At 39.9% G+C, this 22953-nt stretch overlaps 1 protein-coding gene and 1 long non-coding RNA gene across 2 annotated transcripts; both read left to right on the forward strand.

Annotated features, from left to right (window-relative positions):
- The first annotated feature begins 1105 nt into the window (after positions 1-1105).
- LOC117807560 (mucin-17-like) lies at positions 1106-8271 on the forward strand. Its single transcript, XM_034676885.1, has 8 exons — positions 1106-1208; positions 1927-1989; positions 2200-2368; positions 3409-3570; positions 5436-5518; positions 5605-6011; positions 7136-7199; positions 7284-8271. Exons 1-7 carry the CDS (start codon positions 1112-1114, stop codon positions 7178-7180), a joined length of 1026 nt encoding a protein of 341 aa, XP_034532776.1. The 5' UTR covers positions 1106-1111; the 3' UTR covers positions 7181-7199; positions 7284-8271.
- Positions 8272-14890: 6619 nt separating this feature from the next.
- On the forward strand, positions 14891-15245 carry LOC117807070. Its single transcript, XR_004629903.1, has 2 exons — positions 14891-14979; positions 15081-15245. It is a non-coding gene; the product is annotated as an uncharacterized LOC117807070 (long non-coding RNA).
- The last annotated feature ends 7708 nt before the right edge of the window (positions 15246-22953 follow it).

Raw genomic sequence — 22953 nt, forward strand, 5'->3', positions numbered from 1 at the left:
ATTGGTAACCATTGTGCTAGTTTCCATAAACACGCTAAATTGGTAGGCTGAAAAACATTTATATTATGTTTATAATCTTGTTCATATTGTCTAACTTAACTGTTGATGGAAATGTTCAATGTAACGTGAATACTAACAAATAATTAGACTAATGTTTGACCGTTACTTGACTGCGAATTGACGTGTTCAGTTTAATGTTAAATTGACGCAACAGGCAGATAAGGGTCCGTTGAACAATAACGTCCGTTGATTCAGAGGGACTGTTTTTTGAAGCTGTCAGAAAAATAAACTTTTAATCTATATTTTGTGCCATCTTAAGTTGGTGATACATTGTCCCTTTCATATTAATCTCTTATAATCAATAATACAAGTAAAATAAAATTATATGATCCACACAAGCATCATGAACACAATGACAGTTATTGTTTAAATTTCTTTCAGATGGACGACTATTACCGAGCAAAGATAGAAAACTTGAAAGAAGTGGTAGTTATTAGTGTCAGGTAATGTAGTTTTGTTTTTGTTTTTTTAAAGGAACGATTTTAAATGTATTTTCTTTTTTCTGAATTTGCTTCTCTCGTTCTTTATCTCAGCCCTGGAAGTTCATTGGTAAGATTCTCCGGGGACACCGTGGAAAAGGTAAAGCCTTTTAAACGGCTGGTCAGCAGCTCATTGATTTGACACGAGATAAAGAGTTTGGTGTAAATTACTTTAATTTCAGAGGAGGAAAAGGGCTGACGATGCAGCTGTGTACAGAAACACACCAAGAAGAGTGGGGTAAAACTAAACATCAAACACGTGTCCCATTCACACAGCTCTAATCAGAAATTTCCTCTGATTTTAGCCTCTTTGATATTTGTATCATCAGATGATTCAACATCTGCTGTATCACCTTTTTCTCACCTACTGCGACTTAAATTGTCCGGTTTTAACAAAATAACCAGAAACATGCCACAAACGAGTATGTAAGAAAGTCCAAAAACACAGAAAGCATTTTATAATCACAGGGACACATTATTGCATGTCCCTAACTTGTTTAAAGCCGTCTGTCTGTAACTCACATGTTTCAAATTCTCTCTCCATCAGTGTTAAAGTTGAACATAAGGTCATCATGGAGATCCCAAATAACCCGGATTATGGGGAGGTGTATGAAAATAAAACTGAAGGGATTAAGGAGGCTGTTGGCGGCCTCGTGAGCTGCACTGTGGGTAAGTTTAACAGCTACAGTGTACCCGCCTGTCAGTCAAGTCAGCCACGCCCTTAATTAGGCAAAACACTTATATTAAATATCGTCAAAAATAATGAGTCATAAATAAATAAATCCACCCCCTTACAGTCTGTGCTGATAGAGAAATTAGCTATTCAGGCTGAAATCATTTTTAACCAGGCTGTAAACATGCTTATTTCTGCTGGAAAGATCATCTTCTTTGAATGGGTGTGTATATGGTTTACTGTGCTTTAGCAGCCAGCCTCAAGAGGACACTCGATGAACTGCAGTTATTAACACTTCCACATCTGCTTCATAAGACTGGAGGTTGCTGCTTAGTGTTCACATGTACTTCAGTCAGGACCACTCTTACTCTTTATACCACTCTTAATATCCAAAAGTATTAACTATCTGCATGCAATAAGTTATATTTGGCAGTATGGCTCTGTTCTGGGAGCTCCCTGCCCTTCCATGTTCCTACGGGGAAGGGCAAAGCCTAGGCAGGGAGAGAAGACTGGTTTTAAAAGTCATAGAGTCGCCCCCTGCTGGACTGTACAGTAGGAAAAAACCTAATCTGTGGTGATTTGGATGGAGAGAGTTTTTGATGTATGACTCAAGCAAGGCTACATGCAGACTGTTGCAATAAGAGAACTAACAGAACATTAACTGCAACACAACGTCAACACTGAAGAAGATGTTTTATCGTCTTTATTTTTCAGGATGTCCCAGTTTCAACGTCACAGTGGAGCCCACAGTGGACCCTACAGAACTCAAAACTGGATGTCAGTATCAACACAGCTCACCAAGCTGTGTGAAAGTGTGTGTTTGTCTGTTTGTGTACAAATGTAAAAATAAGAAACGTATAAATCTGAAAGCTTAGTTCAAGAATTCCAAAGATGTTTGTCTAAAGTCACGTCATGTAAAGTCAAGTTTCTGTAACTTTTTTATATTTTTGCATTTCTCGAGTCTTTGCCTTCCTGTTTCCACCACAGTTTGCAGAACACACCTGGGTGACGCAGGTCTTGCTGATCTCTACGAGGCTGTTGAAGTCGATGAGGGGCTAACCTGCGTGACCGCCTGCAACCCAAGACATACGAGTAGTAAAACGTGCTACAACAAGGGAGTGTGTCGAGTGTTTGAAGCCACCGGACCTCTCTGCGAGTGAGTTTGACTTTTAAACGCCCTGTCATCTTTTTGAAGCAGAAGAGTTGAGATTTAAGCTGGGAGTGAAATTAATACAGATTTTTTTTTATGAAAGCAAACAAGACCATCAGAAACTAAAATGAGTGTTTCTGATCCTACTTACGGATCAGCGGAGGTTTGGTGTGATGAGAATGTAAAGAGCTGCATTTGTTTGCTTCTTCTTCTTTCTCTATCTATTTAAAATCCTTCTTCGTATCTTAAAGAGCTCACAGTGTCCTGTTACTCCTCTAGAACACTACCCTCCTAGCATGCAGGCCTGCTCATCGTACCTTAAGTCTCTAAAAGTAGTATGGGAGGTAGAGCCTTCAGTTATCAGACAACTCTTCTTTGGAGAGGGTCCGGGGTCTCTACTTTTAAGAGTAGGCTTCAAACTTTCCTTTTTGATAAAGCTTATAGTTAGAGCTGGACCAGGCTTGGACCAGCTCTTAGTTATGCTGCTATAGGCTTAGACTGTTGGAAGAACTGATACACTGGGATCCTGTCACTTACTTTAACTCCACCTGTCCCATTAAAGTTATTAGCCATAGACCTTTCTGGAGTCCCTGAGCTCCCCTGTCTCGTAGGTTCCTCTGGATCTCTGCTGTGGACGTTCCAGACTCCAGCTGCTACAACTACTACTATCTGTCTCACCACTATGATCTCCCTCTCTTCATCTCCCTCTATCCCTCTCTCCAACACGGTCTCAGCAGATGTGTGTCTAACATGAGTCTGGTCCTGCTGGAGGTTTCTGCCTGTTAAAGGAAGTTTGTCCTTGCCACTGTTACTTGCTAAATGCTGCAAAGTGCTCTGCTCATGGTGGATTAAGATGAGATCAGACTGAGTCCTGTCTGTAAGATGGGACTGGATCTTATCCTGTCTTGATGTTGGGTCTTTTTAATAATAGAACATAGAGTACGGTCTAGACCTGCTCTGTTTGGAAAGAGTCTTCAAGTAACATTTGTTGGGATTTGGCACTTTCTAAATAAAGATTGATTGATAGTCCTTCCCTCCCTCCTCAGGTGTGTCGACCCGTCCTCCACCTGGTACCTGGGCAGTGACTGCAGCCTGCCCATAAAGACGACGACTTTCTACGCCGGGCTGAGTGTGACCCTGGCTGCTCTGGGGGCGCTGATTGGAGTCCTGATGGCATTCACACTCAAGAACAAACGCACACAGAAGAAGTGAGATGTCATACTGTTATTAATCTGTGCACTGAAATCTCTTTAGCTGTGTTACAGAATCATAAACTCAGTAAGGAGATGTTTACAGTTCTTTCATAGACCAACAAAAACCTGCCTTTGAAACATAAATCTGATGTCACAATGAAAACACTAACTTGAACACTGATTATGAATTATTTTACCAAAACTCCCCTTTGAGATTAAAAAGCTCTTACCACAGGTAGCAGCCAGACAGAATCACAAAAGCCACACAGCATAGGACATTTCAACTTGAAACAGGAAGTAGTTCAAATACACAGCAGGCTCTCCGTTATATTAACATGCTGTACTTGACGATTTCACCACTAGATGTCACTGTTGTCATTTGAAAAAACAATGGGTAGTTGTGCGTACATCCTGTGGGAGCATGTCGATCAAAAGTCCACCAGACAGAGGCTAAGCCTCAGCTTTACGTCAGTTTGGAGAAACCACACCTATTATATTGACCAAGTTCAGGTATATTTATGTTATATTATATTATTATACATATTATGATGATGTTATCTGTTTACAGGAGCCTGTTCAGGTTGAAACAAAAGATGTCAACATTTCTACCTCACTTCAAAAAGAGCACATTCTGTTTTGACAAGATATGAACTCATTAGATGAGAAGACATGGACTTAAACTCAGTAAAGCTGTTAGTAAAGACTGTAAAGCCGTCTGCAGCTGTACTTCGGCTTTTACTGTCACATCAGACTTCCACCAGATCTGTGACCGGCTCTGTGCTCTCTCGTACATCAACACCCACCGGCTGGGTTTTCAGAAAGCAGCACAGAGCCAGACTGCCAGACAGCTAGAGTCATGTGACCGAAGTTTTCTCGAAGTAATTACTGAATCAAGGATTCTCCTCCTCCTTACCTCATCCATGTTGTCTTTCTGGTCCTCTGAAAACCTTTGACCTGTTGACTCCAGGCCTGGCTCTGCTCATCATGACGGTTTGTTGTTGTAGTTAAGTGAAATACGATCTGGTGATAACACAGAGTGTTTTATTCTGAAAATTAACCAGATGTTTGCATTTTGTTTTGGTGCCTGACTTCCTGTCCTGCTCCATCTGCTCTGTTGAGATTGATGCGTCGTGCTCCGGCATCCGGCATCAATAGAAGTCTTGTGTCTCTGATACGGAGGTATTTAACCTACCGGATCAGAGACGCAGCCGGAACGCAACGGAGCGGATTCAGTGGAAGTTAACACATTGACTAGAATAGAAATCTATCAGATCCAGAGCTGTGACAGATCAGAGATGGACCGGACACGGATCTGGTGGAATTTGGCCATAAGGGGAGCAGGCATGTAGAGGATGGTTTCATCAGCAGAGAGGTATATTTTAGCTTTTGCAGGCCATTTATTTAAATAGAGTGCAAAAAGGGGCCCAAAGTAAAACCCAGGGGGACGCGTTTCTTGGCCCTTTGCATAGACGCATTGAGTAAGATCTGAAAAGCAATTTCTGAACCAATTTACAGTCCAGCATTTCTAGATATGAGCGATAAATCTGTGTGTCTAAACATATTTAATTAAGGCAAGGTAGGTTAATTAATGTGGCACACTTCAGCAACAAGTTCCTCACTCCAGACATCAAAAGCAAAGGGAGGAAAACAACTCGTGACGAGAACATTCAAAATGTTTTTCAAATGAGTGAGGAGAACCCAAAAGGAGGAGGCCATTATTTGAAGCACAAAGTCCATGTTTGGTTCTGACAGGGGGCTCACCCGAGCAGTGTTTTGGGGACCCTTATTTTAGAGAAAACAAAGTGTGTTATTTTTTTAAGCCTGCAAGATAAACGTCTCCTCTGTGATGAAATCTGATTGGTGCTCTTCTGTGTCTGCAGGAAGAAAGACCTTAAAGAGAAGCTGGTGAACGAGTGCCTGAACGAGGACTTTGAGTGGCCAGAATCAAAACTTTACAGCACTGGTAATGCATTTAAACACACACACATTTTCTCCCTGTCTTGTGTTGCAGCTGTTGTAAAAGTTGAATAATTGTTGGTGTACTTCTAGAAGTTTATAAAAACCCTACATTCCCCCGAGACGAAGCAGCAGTCCATGGAGAGGAGCCAGGTGTTTACAGACGACCTCCACCTGCCTACCAACCGACCCGGCCGTATCCACAGACCGACTACAGACCGACCCGGCCGTCTCCACAGACCGACTACAGACCGACCTGGCCGTCTCCACAGACCGACTACAGACCGACCCGGCCGTCTCCACAGACCGGCTACAGACCAACCCGGCCGTCTCCACAGACCGGCTACAGACCGACCTGGCCGTCTCCACAGACCGGCTACAGACAGTCAGCGAGTCCATTCTACTCATCACAACCAGCTAACAGACACAACACTCAATCTTATAACGCAGGATACTCACCGTCTGCAGGACGTCCGCAGAGAGTCTCAGCTAACCAGCCGGTCAGTGAACATCCAAACCAACACAATGACACAAAACAACGTAAAGAATTTCCTCTGTTTTCTTTTTTTAATCCTTTATTGATTCTTATCATGAACACTGAGGGACATGGGGGGAATGTACTTTTGAAAGAACCCCAAGAAACCTCAGAACCTTTGTAAGATTCTGAGAAACTTTTGTAAGCTCCAAACAACATAATGTGGGATCAAAAAAACCCAATTGTGATATCCTCAGAAACTCTTACAAGATCCTTGGAATTTTTTTGCAAGATTCCAAGATACTTTGGCAAGATCCAGAGAAGCCCTTTTGTGGGATCACAAACAAAAATGTTGTAAGATCCTGAAATGTTTTTGTGAGATCCTTGCGAACTTTAACTAAATTGCAAGATTTATTTTTGCAAGATCATAAATACTTTCTGTAAGATCCCGAAAAACGTTGGCAAGATTTCAAGAAAACTTTTCAAGAGCTAAAGGAGCTTATGCAATATCTAGAAAAACTTTAACAATATCCTGAAAAGCCCCAAGATGCTTTAGTGATATTCAAAGAACATTTTATGATATTTGGAGAAATTTATTTAAGATCACAAAAAGAAAACTTTGTAACATCCTGAAACGCTTTTGTGAGATCCCTAAAACCGTTAGTGAGATATAAAAAAACCTTTGTGAAACTCTTGCAAGATCCTTAGACATTTTTGCATGATCACAGATTGCTTCTGGATCTAGAAAACACTTCGATACTCCCAATAAACTTTTGTCAGAGCCGGGGAACACTTGCAAGACCACAAGGAACTTAGGCAAGATCCCAAGAACCCTTTGTGAGATCCAAAGAATCTTTTATGAGTTTCTGAAAAACTTTTGCAATATCCTTTGAAACCAGTACAAGATTTTTAGAATTTTTTGCCAGATTACAAGAGTCTTTTGCTAGATCGCAAATTACTTTTGCAAGATCCTGAAAAACTCTTGTGAGACCCTGAGAAACGTCTATCTACAGTATCTTTCTAATCTAGAAAAACTTTGACAGATCATAAGCAACGTTTGCAGGATTCAGAGAAATTTCTGCACCCATGTTCTTTCAGGGGGCTCTGTAGATTATCATACATCATTTTTACATTTCTCTCTCTCCACAGATGAGGATCAACAGGCCTGACATCAACTTGTCCTGGGACGCATGAGCAGTGCAGTGAAAGTTAGGTCTTAAAGAATCAAACCAGAGATAATGATGCACAAAAACACAAAAAAAGGAAAATCATGTCCAATTTTTTTCTCCTCTTCCAGGCTGCTTCCACACTAATGTGTCTTTATTCTTACATCACATGAAGTACCTCAGCATCCTCAGTCCCTCAAACCCTCACCTTCACAAACTCTGCTTAACACCAGGCTTGTGTTTCAACAGTAACTACATTTGTTACGTTTATCTTATTGAAAGATCATCTGTTTTAGTTTGAGTTTGTAGAGGTAGGAACAGATATTTTTAAAGATGTAGAAACCAGTGTCCACTTCATGATTAGATCTCATGTATCATGGCCACTGTCTGCATTTAAAGATGGACGACACATCTCTGCCTCCTCTTGCAGAAAAGTAAAGCCAAAACACCCCCTGTGACAGACAATGATACTTTGTGTTAGTGTTTGTTACGTTTCCTCTCAACGTTACTCCTCTACTTTGATAATCGAGTGCACAAAACGCTGCAGGAGCCTCATTGGTCAACACAGCTGTCAATCGTGATGTCACATCCACTTTTTTTACGTCAAATAACTAATTTAAACAAAACTAGTCAGAAACATGAACACTGTGACATAAATCAGCATGATAAGAGCTAGCTTTAATGACAGAAACTCTGTTTGAGAAACATTTATTTGACCTGTGTTTGGATTTTAGAGTTTGACTCATGGCCCATCTGTTCACATGGAGGAGGTGGGGCTTAAGACCCACACAGCAGCCAGCCAACAAAGGGAGCTCTAAATGTTTTGGCTTCACTTTTGAGGAGCTCCATGTTTTTATACAGTCGAGACTTATCGTTTACTGATTGGTAACACCCCTAACATAGGAAACAATTCTTCAGGAAAACTAACATGATGTTTGACCAGCAGGGGGCAGACAGGAGCAGACAGACATGGTTTCAGTTTTCAGATGAAGCTGTGTTCAGAACAAACTCAAAGCCAGTTTCTGAGCTGTGGGAGTCGTTTTATTTATGATGATTTTTACAGTATTGATGTTATTTGGCTGTGATGCATTTGAAGTTAATAAAAGATTCCTGACTGAATGAAAGCTCTGTGAGATTCTGATTTGTTTATATAGCTACTGAAAACTGACGTGAGGTATGTGTGGTATGTGAGGTGTGTGTGTGTGTGTGTGTGTGTGTGTGTGTGTGTGTGTGTGTGTGTGTGTGTGTGTGTGTGTGTTGTGTTGTAAAGATGCACTCTGCAGCTGTATGTCCACATGGCTGAAGAATCACAATACAGTGTCTCTGAGCGTCTTTGAATGGAGGAGAATAAAACTGAACATTTCTCTGTTTTGAATGGGAGCTAAAAATGTCTGAGAGGCAGAAATGTGAAGCTGATATATTTAGATCATTCAGTTCAGTCCCTTTAATATCTGGCCGCCTGATTTATGTTTTAATGGTTATTATTGTTTGTGTAAAAATAAACTTGAAACAGATGGAGGCTGAATCAGAATATGTTGACACAGGGACTCAGAGTTGGGGTCTCTAAATATGAAAATATACAGGCCTGAGGAAAAACACATCAGATACTCAGGAAAAAAGACGTGAAACTAAACAGAAGTCTGAAACATCAGGAGACAGACCGACAATTTGACCTCCATGGAGCCTCTTTAGTGCAAACAGGATTCTCATGACAGTCTGGGAGAGTACATTTGACATATCATGACTTTTTTGGTTGATTTTGGCCTCTCTTAGGGATGGCTGTGAAAACATGTGGTCTAAAATTAAGATAATTATACATATAAGTGAGAGGATCAATCTTTTTTAATGTAAAAAAAATGAAAATTAAAAAAAATTAAAAATAAAACAATAATAATAATAATAATAATAATAATAATAATAATAATAATAATAATAATAATAATAATAATAATATTGTTATACTAATATTGTTATGGTAAAGACAATAAATACAATTTTAGAAAATAAATAAATATATTAAAAACATTAAAAATGAAATTCTAAAAATCTAATAATTGTTCATAAAAAACATTAAAATAAAGAAATCAAAATATTTTATTTTATTTGATGTTATTCTATTATTTTGTCTTTATTTTATTTTATTTTATTTCTATTTATATCTTATTTTATTCCTCTTTCTATTAATATATTGACTTTCTTACATACTGATTTTAAGAGCATACTGAAATGACCGAATTTCCCTCCCCGGCATTAATAAAGTATTTCTGATTCTGATTCTTTCTGATTCTGATTTCTTACGATTTAATATTCAGGACTTTTAGGTAAAGGTTAGTTTATAGATAAAGCATCATTCACACAAAGAGAGATTCAAAGTGCTTTATAGAGTTAAACAAAGCAGTAACAGCATTAAAAGAAATGTGACATAAAGTAAGTTTAAGCATTAAAACATGATCTATTTTGAAATATAAGACAAAGAAAGAGAGAAAGTAACATTTATTAAAATACTCATTCAGAGTTTTTAAAAGAAAAAAATACAATCATCAGAATTCAGTGAAACTACAAAAGTTTGAACTTCATAGAGATAATAAAAACAAAAGTTTAATACTGCGTTTGCATCCATAAGGGAGTAAACAGTGTGAAAGAGAATTTGTCAATATCACTTTAATCTTATTGTCACTAATCTTAATCTCATAATCTAAACCATTGGAGTAAAAATTTTCATCTACCATCTTAAAGTTTGAACTTTATCTCACAAATTTATATCTCGTTATGTGAACTATTTATTTTACTGTGTTGTCCTGCGTTGACGAATATTAGATCTATCTAAAAAAATTGACATATTTCACAATATTTTCTTTTTGTACTTATGTAACTTATTGTTGACGTTTAATTTCTTTGATTCTTTTTTATAAATGTTGCCATAGTTTAAACATTTTCTTATTATCTCAACCTCTTTATCTCATATTTATGACTTCTTTTTAGGTTTCTCAATTTTTATTTTATAATTTTGACCTGCTGTCTAATTCTAATTTAGTTTATTTCTTAATTATGAAAACTAGCTCATAATTTAAAACTCTTACTTTTAATTCTGTCTTTGTTTCTCGTTAACTTTTGCTTTTTGGCCATTATCTTCCCTTTTTTTGTGTCATAATTTTGACTTTTATTTTACAATAAGGACTTCTTATTTCATAATTTTGACCCAATATCTCATTTTGATTTGCTTTTATCTCATAATTATGAAAACAATATAATAATTACAACTTCCAACTTTTTATTATGTCTTTATTTCTATTACATTTTTGCTTTTTGTGAGATAATTAAAATTTGTATTTCATAGATTTGACATTTTATCTCACAAAACAAAATGACTTTCAAAATTAATGACTTTCATTTTACATTTAACGTTATTTATTTGATATGTTTTATCTTTTCAAAGAATATAATTTTGACAATTTATCTCTTACAAAATATATTTTTGTAAATAATTTAAATATATTTTTTATCATTTTTTGTCTCCTATCTCATAATTGTAATTTTTATCTCTGGTTTCATTTTGTGTATTTCCTGCAGTAATGGGCTAAAGTGAAAGGCCCTTGATTTCAGAATTCTTTTACTGTTTGAATCATGTAAAATGAAAAATAAAAACACGAACCCTCAGAGCCTTTACTGTGTGTGCAGAGCATCTGAGTAAGCAGTGAAAGATGGACGGAGGAAAACTAATTACACAGCAGATATAGAGGGAGGCAGGATGGAGGGAGGGGTGAGGGATAGAGGGGGGTATTGATGTGTTATGCCCCGTCAGTGTTGCTGCAGTAGCAATTAGATAATAGGTCTGGATCAGCAGCACACAGCCTGCTCAACACCATTAGAGATTACAGAGAAAGCTGCTTCACTGTTCATGAGCGCTCAGTCTCTGCCTCTGTGCAGACCTGAGAGAAATCAGACACACACATCAATTTACCCCTTGATTTTCCATATGCAATCATCCATCTTGACCTCTTCCCCGAGGAAACCAGCTCAGGGCTGATCAGACCTGGACATTAGTCCAAGCAGCACCTCTCCACATGTCTCTGAAACTGCTCTTTTGGTGTGTTCCTCTGTTTATGCAGAGCTGTGTTACTTTAACGCAGACTTCTCTTCCTGCAAAAACACTGCATTCAAATCTGGGTGCAGACTTATACTATACCCTTTTTTGCGCCCTTTGTATGTATCTAACCATAATTGTCCTAATGGTCCGTAAATCTGCTGTCAGAGGTTTTTAGTTTGTGTAGATTTTGGCGCCCCCTGTGGACAAATTTCTTATTGATGAAATTGCTGCACCTGAGCTGCAACTTCTCATGACACCTACCTGTTACAGTGGTTTCAAACTTTTAGAACAAGTTTATGAAAACAGTAAATCTTCTCATTGATGTTTTCTGCTTTTTTGGGTCCTATTCATAGTTTTCGCGTGACGCCACACACTTATGGAACGCCCCCCCATGGAGGGCAAAAAGAGGCTTCTTACTGCTACGGGCCGGACTCTGCTGCCAACTACGTTTTTAAAAACTTAAAAAAATGCTGGACAGTTGTTTTTCCGTTATATGACGAGGAGACGAACTTGGGTTCTGCTTCTTAAAGGGATAGTTCATTGTTTTTGAAGTGGGGTTGTATGAGTTTTATGTCACTAATTATACTAGCCACACTAGTTTGTGATCTGCTGTTCCTGCTGAGGGAACAGAACAACAATAAAAGTCCACCCATCATTGAGTGAACATTTCATTAATTGTAAATTGAAGTAAACACAGAGTATTTTAATTATTATATGTTCAGTCAATGTACAGTGCAAAAACTCAAAATCTTACCAAGTGAAATTGTCTCATTTTTAGTCAAAATGTCTTATCCCACTTAATTTAAGATACATTTACTTAACAAGTAACATTTGAGAAAGATAAAGGGACTTGTTTTCAGACAATGCATCTTAAATATATTGTTAAGTCAAACAATCTTGAAATTATCTTGTTTTGAGTTGTAATTTAGAAGAAACAAGGTTTATATTACATTTCTTTTTTTTTTTTTAAGTTATATTTTTTCGGCCTTTTTGCCTTTATTGGATAGGATAGCTGAAGATAGACAGGAAATGTGGGGAGTGGAGAGCGGGGGAAGACATGCAGGAAATGGTTGACCGGCCGGGAATCGAACCAGCGACCCCTGCAACGAGGACTGTAGCCTCTGTATTTGGGGCGCTTAGACCGCTAGGCCACCAGCGCCCCAGGTTTATATTACATTTCATACATTTTTCAAGCTGAGATCTTATTTGTAGAAGACGGATAATCTTTATTTAAGACAAACCCTTTACTTGATTTAAGTAAATGTATTTTATTGGGGAATCTATCAGAAAACAGCTCCATTGATAAAAGAAAGAAAGAAAGAAAGAAAGAAAGAAAGAAAGAAAGAAAGAAAGAAAGAAAGAAAGAAAGAAAAGTTGTTGTTTTTTAAGGGTGGGTTACAGTTTCAGACACTGTTTCTTCTAAATCAGATAAAAATATACATCCTCAAACTACATGCACACAATGAAACACCTACTTTTGAGCATAGCTGGCTTATCCTAAAAAAACAACATTACTGAATATTAGTATATCCAGCTCACTATGAGAAGACATTATATCTCAAAATGCTCAAATTAAACTTCGTAATCTTATTTCAAGTACAACATGGCCTTAAACCTAGAGAAGTGCTGCTATGATACAACTCAAATTAAGGTGAATATATCTCAAATGAAGAAGTTGACATGAAATGTATTAGTGCAAAAATCTTTTTTTGAGTGTAAAAATACTAATTGTTAGCATTCCTGGCTTATTCTGAGACACTAAGCTTTAAAATACTCCTGAAATATTGATTAAAATAAGTTTTCGCTGCTAATTTAAAGATCACAGTTTTCTAAATATTACGTCTTATTTTAAGAAATCTTACCAAGCAAATTTTCACTTGTTCTATTCGCAGATTTATATTTGCTTATTTCAAGGTAAAAGTACCTTGAAATAAGATTTTTTTCTTGTTTTTGGAGGGGCATTTTTTAGTGTAGTACTCCTGACATGGTCGGTGTGCGTGGACCTATGTAAACATCTCCAGTGCTAACTTGTTGACACCGCTAGCAAACCAGCTAACGCTAGTCACTTTTATCCTGACAGTCAGGTGATAAAGTGTTCTTAGGGAAGTTAAGGAGAAGGTTAATATTTAGTTTCAGGGTTTGACAGTGAACTTTTGGGAGGGAGAGACGGCTTTACACGTCTGGATGAATGGAAGCCGTGATGTTACTAGGCTCTATTTTGCCCTCCAGACTTCTGTGGTGGTCATGTGAATGAAAACTATGAATTGAGGCTGAAATATTTATTTCCTTCTGTTTCATCATCAGAAAACTCCTTACAGGAGTTTCAAATCTCTGTAACATCTGATGTTTCTCCCTCTTTCTCGATCAAGAAACCCTGCTTCATACCTTTCTTTCTGTTTATACCGGCCTCATAAATGCCAGCCTTTCTGGATCCGTCCACATTCAACAGAATGTATTTCCTGTTGGGTCATGTCAGTGTAATTCATGTGACCAGTTCAATTTAGAAATACATTTTGCTTGCTGAGGGAAAGTGGATAATGAAATGTGCACAGACTGGATATCCATGACCTGACACCGTCCTCAGTGTTTCTGCGGCCAAACACACAGAAGATAAAGTGTTATTAAAGAGGATACATTAACAGTAGGTGCGGTCGGGCTGACAGCAGTAATGGCCGATAAAATTAAATGTTATATAGGCATTAGAAGCAGTGCACTCAGGGCTGCAGGGTGCTATAAAGATGTATTTAATACCCCAGTGATGGAGGGTACATACAGACAGCATGCTGACTCAAACTGCTCTAAGAACGTAACACCGCCCGTTCATCTGTTTGTGGTGAGTCTCAGTTTCATTGTAAAGAGTAAGTTCCACAGAGGCTTCCCTTTGGCTTCCTTCAGTGGTATGAACCTGAAACAGAAACTGATGTTCTTGTAATGTTCTTGTAATTAACGGGTCTTAAGTTTGCTGAAATAACAACATCATGATGCAGATTAGTCAAAAGTGAAAAGTCAAGCTTTGTCAGGTCTGTCCTCAAGAGGAGAAGAAAACTACTTTTACAATGTTTGTTTGTTGAATGGAGGTCTATGAAAGAGGATTAGAGACACTGATGTTTTTTTAGGTCTAACTAACCTTCTTCTGAGATCAAAGACAGAATTCTGGAACTCTGTCTTTGACATCAGAATTCTAGAACACCTGCTGTTGCTCTCCATACAGACCTTTTTTCCCCTGACACCTGATTGGTCGATACTACTCAGACTAGAGACAGAGACCAGAACTCTTTTCAGACTAAAAAAAAAAAAAATTCTGAATCAGAATCTGTAATTACAGGTTAGTTGTAGCTGAAAGTAAAAAGCTTTGTCAGGTCTGTCCTCAAGAGGAGAAGAAAACTACTTTTACAATGTTTGTTGAATGGAGGTGGGATCCATCATTTCTGATGCATTCCAGGAAGTCAGGAAATCTAAACGCTGATTGTCTTTAGTGACACAGCATCAAGCAGATTTGTGTCTCTGTGTAAATGTTTGATCTAGAACAGATTGTTAGCTGCTCTTTATGCAGATATCTGTTTATAGAGAGAAAGAAATCCTCCTCACATTAACAACCATGGGAGCCGGGATGTCATTACGCTGGATTGTGCTCCTCCTGCTTTTGCTCTCCATACAGACGTTTTTTCCTGCAGACGCCAAAGCCTGCTGACACCTGATTAGTCAATACTACAAACAGAAACTAGAACATTTCTCAGACTGTAAGACATTAGCTGCTGTCTGACTTTTGTGGATGTCCTAACTACCCTCTTTTTCACTTTTGAATGTTTTGTCAAGTTGTTGATTTTTTTTTTTGCTGCAGGTCGTGTGTGGTAGGGGGCGTGGCTGGCATCCTGAGGCACACCTGTTTCCACTCAGCTCAATAATCTCAGTCTAAAGGTCTGGACACTGCTCCTCTGCCAGATAAATCTGTCTTGTTAAGTAGTGCTCTGTAAACTACTAGCGTTTAAAGCTGCCAGTTTCTGCAGTGTTGTGTTTCGTTGTGCTTGGTTTTTCTCTGTATGCTCCGGTAATCCTGTGTGCCTTGTTTCTTGCTCATCCAGTGCAGCAGCTTCTATTTCACTACCAAACAAATTGACCCCATTTACACAGACATCACATTAAACACTTTTAACTGATGTTGCCCCCATCGTGTGCTTCAGTATAAACAAAGACCAAAGGATTAAAGTTTGAACCACAGGATTGACGGATGGGTAAATGTTTGCTTAGGTCCATTTAGCAGATGGATGGATGGTTGTGTGCAGTAGCGTCGATGACAGTGAACAGTGTCTGCACTTTTAGGGCCGACCATATTGATTATGTAATATACAAGCGCTGGTGCTGAATGACTCCTTCTTAATTCTCTGAGAGCCGTAATGCTGAGACAGACGCTGCAGCGAGGGAGAAGAGGGAGAGAGGGATGAAGAAGAAGAGGACAGAATGAGATTAATTTGACAGGGGAGGAGGAACTGGCTGCACATTCAAATGTGTGCTTTTGTGTACGTGTGAGTATGTGTGTGTGTGTGTGTGTGTGTGTGTGTGTGTGTGTGTGTGTGTGTGTGTGTGTGTGTGTGTGTGTGTGAGTGTGTGTGTGTGTGTGTGTGTGTGTGTGTACTCACAATGCCATCCTCCGTTTGGCTCCAGCTTTAATCAGAAGAGAGCAGTGCTACAGTGAAATCTGAGATCCAGTGGGTAAAAGCTAATCTGGATTGTGCACTTGTTGATGGTCTTGGATGCATTTCAGTGCCTGCAGACGCTGATTTTTCTTTGTGAACTTCCAAGTTTTTACTCTTTTGTGCAACAATGAACAAAGAACAAACTCAATCCACACTACCGCCTTTATTTTTTTAAACCTCATGTAAATTATTTCAAAGCTGGAACCTTCAGGGCTGAGAAATGACGCCAATAGAGTCCCAAACTGCAGTTCCTGGAGTGTCCACTAGAAGCTGAGTGAGTCAGTCCCCATAGAGCCCCATGTTAAAATAAACATGTTTACAGCCTGGTTCAAAAACAGTTTGGGTCTCATTTCTCTATTCATGACAACTGTACGGCTGAATTTATACAACTCACCTGTTGACAGCAGATTATTACCCTGCTGTGTTAAATACTTGATTATGATTGGCTGAAACTCCATAATAATAGAAACACCAGGGACAAACTGATCACACAAATGCCATGTCAAATCAATCTGTAATCGAGCTGAACAGATCAAAGCAGAAAAGAATGAAATGGAACAGACCAAGCAGAGTAGAATGGAATGGAACAGATCGAAGCAGAATGGAGTGGAATGGAACAGATCAAAGCAGAATAAATTAGAACTGAACAGTTCAAAGCAGAATGAAATGGAATGCAACAGATCAAAGCAGAATGGAGTGGAATGGAACAGATCAAAGCAGAATGGAGTGGAATGGAACAGATCAAATCAGAGTAGAATGGAATGGAACAGATCAAAGCAGAATAAATTAGAACTGAACAGTTCAAAGCAGAATGGAATGGAATGGAACAGATCAAAGCAGAAGGGAGTGGAATGGAACAGATCAAAGCAGAGTAGAATGTAAGGGAACAGATCAAAGCAGAATAAATTAAATAAATAGAACAGAATGCTTCCAATTGATCAAAGCCAAATATCAACAGCGATTAATTCTAGACGGCAAAAGAGACACCAGGGAGGACCATATACATGTTAAATTAATCTGCGTAAAGGAGTTGGTCACATGTCCCGTCTGCCTGCTGACACTGTGGTAAAAACTCTCTCTATAGCTGATTTCTCTATTCATGACAACTGTACAGGCTGAATTTATATACAACTCACCGGATTTACATTAGATTAAAGGTTGTGGTGTTGGAGCCTTTTGGAGATTTGTTCATGTAAATATCAGACTGATCATCTGCCTATCTGTGTGTTTTATTGGACTAACAGACCATCAAAAAAGGCTACCACAGTTTCTCTCCCAGTCGCAGTCTAACATTGTTAATATGTTAGCCGTGATTGGCAGCTACCTGTGTCTGTGCTGCTACACCTGGCTCGTTTAGTGTTTGTCATACATTGATGTTTGTATACAGGAGTCAAGATTGTTCTGTAGAGAATATGAGAACCAGGTGTTTGTGCAGTAAATCTATTTTGTTCTCTGAGCTTCTCATCTGATAAATTAATAACTTATTGATCATGTGAGTAAAAGAATCTCAGAAAATCTCTTCTATTATTTCACGTCACTGCCCATATGTGTTCTGGCTTCTTTGTCTAGACCTCCTGAGTGTATTTGGGCCGGTTGTTGACTCCCCCCAGGCTACATCAGTCCTGTTCCTCGGATTAAAGGCCCCCCAGGGTGTCATGATGCCAGACAGATTGCTGTGAAACTCAATGAGCACCCTCATGCTCCCACAGGGAGTCGATTACAATGACCTTGTGGCCCTCTGACAGAAAGCTGATCATTGTTCTGTTAAAGCATGTCGTATGAGGAGATTGGCAGTCGTGGCTTTAAACCTTCAATCCTCTTTGACAATTTATGACTCTAGGCCTGAAATGTCAGTCTATGTTGTCTGCAAGCTGTTGTGCAGCCTTACCTCCACAAGGCACATTACTATAAGCTCTACTACCTGGATGTAAACTAACACAGATGACCAATGTCGCCGTATTGCGCTGCGTGGTTTGTCAGTATGTTGTGCTAGTAAATGGAGATCGTGTTGTATGTAGACTGTGTCTGTGATCCCTAATCTCTATATGTAACCTGAATCCTCTTAGGCGGTGCAACTTTAGAACAAAGCAGGAATAAGGTCCGCCATCACTACGCCCCTGTAGCAGCATGATACTGTTGTGATTTCATGTTGCGTAGAAGATGCTACACATCCTCACCGTCTTCTCTTCCTTCCTCCTCTGTTTCTACTTCTGACAGCGGAGCAGAGTCAGATCGACCTCGCCCCTGCATGACGCCGCTGTGTGTTTGCAGACGGGATGATAAATATCCTTCCTCGAAACCAACGTGGACTGTGTGATAGTTTAATGCACGTTAAACACTCACAATGCTTTCAATATTCATTTATAGACCTCTTATCTGAATGAATGGAGCCTGGTCTTGACCCTTTTGGCTTCACGGTACCTGCTAAGTTCATTCTTCAACCTTAGGTCTTTGCTTTCACGCGGACGCAGGGGTTTGCAGAGTGAGCTCAGGGAAGCATGCACTGCAACATTCCTGCAAAACCACACCCACTATCTCACCAGAACTGATCACCATTGCTTGATTTCCTTATTTACAGCCTGTTTTGTTAGAAGCAGACGGTGATGACAGTGAAGATGAACATGAGGCTTCACATAGACAGGATTATGTACACAGGAATTCAAGTAAATTATGACAAAGAGTCAAAGACTACGTGAAGAGGCTGTTTTTCACTTAAACTGCATCGGCACTGACCGACAGGACAGCTGCCGCCTCGTCTGGTTTCATACCTCACCGAGACAACATATTTGTCCTCTGCTGCTCCTGTAACAGATCTCCACCACTGTGTGTGTGTGTGTGTGTGTGTGTGTGTGTGTGTGTGTGTGTGTGTGTGTGTGTGTGTGTGTGTGTGTGTGTGTGTGTGTGTGTGTGTGTTTTAATAAACCCTGAGGAGAGAGTAAAGAGAGGTGAGACAGGGCAGATTCAAGGCACTTAAGTTGATTAAAAAGACTCTGCTGCAGAGCCTCCTCTCCTCCTCTCCTCCATCTCTCCTCATCTACCCTTTACTCCCCCCTCTTCCTCCACCTCCTCCGCTCTCCTCCACTCATCTTTTCAGAGAATGCTGCAGAATACAAACCTGGTTAACCGAAGGCAACAGGAGGAATATTGGATGATTCAAAGCTTACGGAGAAGGTTACAAACGAAGCTGTGTAAACATTTTAACATCCAAACTGTTGCAGCTGAATTAAGTCAACGAATAAAAACACTCCTTTAGTTCAAGGACAGAGATTTTTATTTTACTTTGAAGTGGTTCTTCAAGGATCCTGTGGTTAAGAGATGTTTAAACACAGACTGAGACACATTAGTCTGAACATCTGTAAAAGATTTATGTACCATTAAATGTATACAAAGATGGACAATGTTGCTCCGCCTCCTCCTGTTGCACAAAAGTGAAGCTGAAATACGCCTTCACGTGGGTTCAGTCCTCAGCGTTGCAGTTTCTTGTGTGGATTTGAAGCAGACACCCTTTGGAAAGTTAAATGACTCTTGTGTTGTTGTTTGTTTCCTTTAATCCGGCGCACACAGCTATGCAAGAGCCTCATAGGTCAACAGAGCTGTCAATCATGACTTTGATAATCTTCCATTATCAAAGTCATGATTGACAGCTTTAGATTTCTCAGAATTCTGCCGATACGATCAAAGGCATTCTAGAACTCTGCCTTTGATCTTAGAATTCCAAGAGAAAAGTCCAAAATTCTGAAGAAAAGTTTGCCCCTCACTTTTTTCCTACTTTTTATCCCATTTTATTGCATCAAACTAATTCACACTAAACTTTTAAGAAAAATGAACACTGTGACATAAATCATGATGATAACTTTAAAGACAAAAACCATGTTGAAGAAACATTTATTTGATCTGTATTCCAGGACGGACTATATCCAGCAGATGTAGGGTGTCGTGACCTGTCGACCCTGAACACCACTGGTTTTACGGGGTGTGTCACAGTGAACCTCAATCAAGGCCATATCTAGGACGCCTCAAGACTTCCTGACAGAGAGTCTAGTTGTTATATTTTTTTCTCTGCCTTGTAAATTCCACCAGATCCGTGTCCGGTCCGTCCCCGAACAGTCATGGCACTGGATCTGATAGGTATTCTAGTCAAAGTGTTAACTTCCACTGGATCCACTCCGTTCCGTTACAGCTGCGTCTCTGATCCAGCAGGTCGGAATGCAACGGATCAGATACGCAAGACTTGTATTTTTTCCAGATGCCGGAACACGACGCATCAACCTCAACAGAGTAGATGGAGCGGGACAGGAAGTCAGGCACCAAAACAAAATGAAAACATCCGGTTAATTTTCAGAATAAAGCACTCTGTGTTATCACCAGATCATATTTCACTTAACTACCACAACAAACCATCATGATGAGCGGAGCCAGACATGGAGTCAACAGGTCAGAGGTTTTCAGAGGACCAGAAAGACAACATGGACGAGGAGAGGAGAAGGAGAATCCTTGATACAGTAATTACCGCGAGAAAACCTTGGTCACATGACTCCAGCTGTCCGACGGTCCAGCTCCGTGCTGCGCTCTGAAAACCCAGTTGGTGGGTGTTTACGGACGACAGAACACAGAGCCGGACCGCAGTGGATCGGAGACGGAAGGGACACTTATTTGGCGGAAGTCCGAAGTCAGGGAGTGCTCAGCACGTGCAAAAGTCCCAAGCATAAACTACCAAACAGCGAAGTGAAAGAAGAATGATGAACGAAATGTTGGCGCCACGTGTCGCCTTGCCCGCACCCTCTTCCTATTAGAGTCATTGCGCCTGTTGACAGAAAGATTCTGTTGTCCAACACAAACCTGCTGACTCATTCACTCACATTCAGAATAAGTAGAGAGAATTAAAAATTCTTGTTACTGATACTCTTGTCTCTTTCTACTGTATAGTGGATAAAGAGACATCAGGATTTATTTCACTCTGTTTCATAAAAACTCCTCACATGAGCTTTAACATCGCTGCAGAAATAAATCTAGCAGGTGTGTAAGGAGAGCGTTTCTCTCTTCTCTGAGAACTCTGTCCCTTCATCAACCAGTGAAAGTGTTTTGCATCATCTTTAGTAACCAAAGGTTGAACTACTTCAATCAATACATAACCATAGCATGACATAAATCTTCTACTTTTGGATCTTTTCACCTCCTCCTGTGATTTTTGTGAGCGTTTGCTCTCAAACAATGTCCGCCCTGGGTGTTTGTTGTGGTAATTGGAGACGTGCTGCAGTTACACACAGAAACCATCTCCTCTATTCTGAGCCTGACTTCCCTCATTTAATCCTGAGGGAGCGTTTGCAGAACAGGTGTCGTCTCCAGAGCCAAAAACAGACAACAGTTGTCCCTTTACAAGCCCCCGGGACCAGGACTCCAGGACTCAGTGTGTGTGTGTGTGTGTGTGTGTGTGTGTGTGTTTGTGTCACATTTGTATGAATGCTTGCTCCTGTAAATAAACTCTGCTGAGCTCTGACTCTCTTCATGCATCATTTACTGGACATGATTTGAGATTTTGAAGGACCTGTGTTCAGCAGATTAAAGTATGTTGACACAGCTCCAGGAGGACGGCTAAACCAGGGTGAGCATTTGTGCAGGAGCTCGTCTGTCTTCCGCCTCAAAGAAGACTGAATACAGTAGAGACGTTTAGGTCAAGCGGCAACCTTCGGCCGCAAGAATTGATGCCAATGCGGAAGTGTTCAAAACTGCAGTTCATAGAGTGTCCGCTTGAGGCTTGCTGCAGAAACACTAGAAACCACATACACACCAATTCAAAAAGCCGATCTTTACAGCAGAAATAAACATATTTACAGTCTGGTACAAAAAACAAGTGTAGTCTGAATAGCTTATTTCTCGATCGGCACACACTGCATGGGGGTGAATTTTTTCATAATGCGGCACTTTGGAATATATTAAGATTACTAGTTTTCCATTATGAGAGGCACAGCTGACTTGACTGACAGGTGGGAACACTGTAGCTGTTGGCCAGGAGGCTCAAAGCCCGCCTCTTTACCTCACACTAGCTCAAGTGGAGTTAGGCTGAGTTCAACATTTCCAATATGGCTCCCGCAGATGATCGCTTCAAAACAGTGCTTCAGAAACAGATGAGTGACATCATGGATACTACGTCCATTATTTATGCAGCCTATGGTTAAGGTGCACTAAAGGTGCAAACTTTAAGCACACTGTTTGTTGTTTTTAAACCGATTCCTCTGATTCTGATCCTCAAACCTAATTTCCTTTGTCTGCTTCAAGCCCAGGATGAGAGTTGAATGATCTCTATGATTCGTTTTTTTCTTTTAACCATGTTTTCCACGTGTTTTCTTCCTTGTATGTGTTTTATTTGCAGCATCCTCCATCAGTGTTGCACTTTATCAATGTTCCCTGCACACTGGGTCATGGCTGGCTAGCAGAGAAGATGTTTAGGGAGTTCAAGTGGCTCATCAATCAATCTTTATTTATACAGCGCCAAATCACATCAAATGTTATCCTCAGACTCTTTTCAAACAGAGCAGGTCTAGACCGTACTCTATGTTCTATTATTAACAAAGACCCAACATCAAGACAGGATAAGATCCAGTCCCATCTTACAGACAGGACTCAGTCTGATATCTTAATCCACCATGAGCAGAGCACTTTGCAGCATTTAGCAAGTTACAGTGGCAAGGACAAACTTCCTTTAACAGGCAGAAACCTCCAGCAGGACCAGACTCATGTTAGACACACATCTGCTGAGACCGTTTTGGAGAGAGAGATAGAGGGAAGAGACAAGGGAAACAGCAGTATAATAGAACTTCTTTTAAATTTCCGAGGCTGTATTATACACGGGAGAAACAGGCAGAATACACGGACAATAAAAACATCTTTGCATGCTCAGGTAGGATCGCCAGCTCACGTTACATTCACCAATTATTCACACATCGCTGGCACAGGCACAGTTTGGGGTTTAGTGTCTCGCCCAAGGTCACTTTGGCATGTGGACAACAGGACCGTGCAGCA

Source organism: Notolabrus celidotus, chromosome 23 (genome assembly GCF_009762535.1).
Source record: "Notolabrus celidotus isolate fNotCel1 chromosome 23, fNotCel1.pri, whole genome shotgun sequence".
Taxonomy (NCBI): Eukaryota; Metazoa; Chordata; class Actinopteri; order Labriformes; family Labridae; genus Notolabrus; species Notolabrus celidotus.

Excerpts from the sequence above, each read along its gene's own strand:
- LOC117807560 (XM_034676885.1), top strand. The coding sequence starts at position 1,112 with ATGGAGATCCCAAATAACCCGGATTATGGGGAGGTGTATGAAAATAAA. Across the intron at positions 1,209-1,926 it reads CCTCGTGAGCTGCACTGTGG|GATGTCCCAGTTTCAACGTC; the intron begins GTAAGTTTAACA and ends TTTATTTTTCAG. Across the intron at positions 5,519-5,604 it reads ATCAAAACTTTACAGCACTG|AAGTTTATAAAAACCCTACA; the intron begins GTAATGCATTTA and ends GTGTACTTCTAG.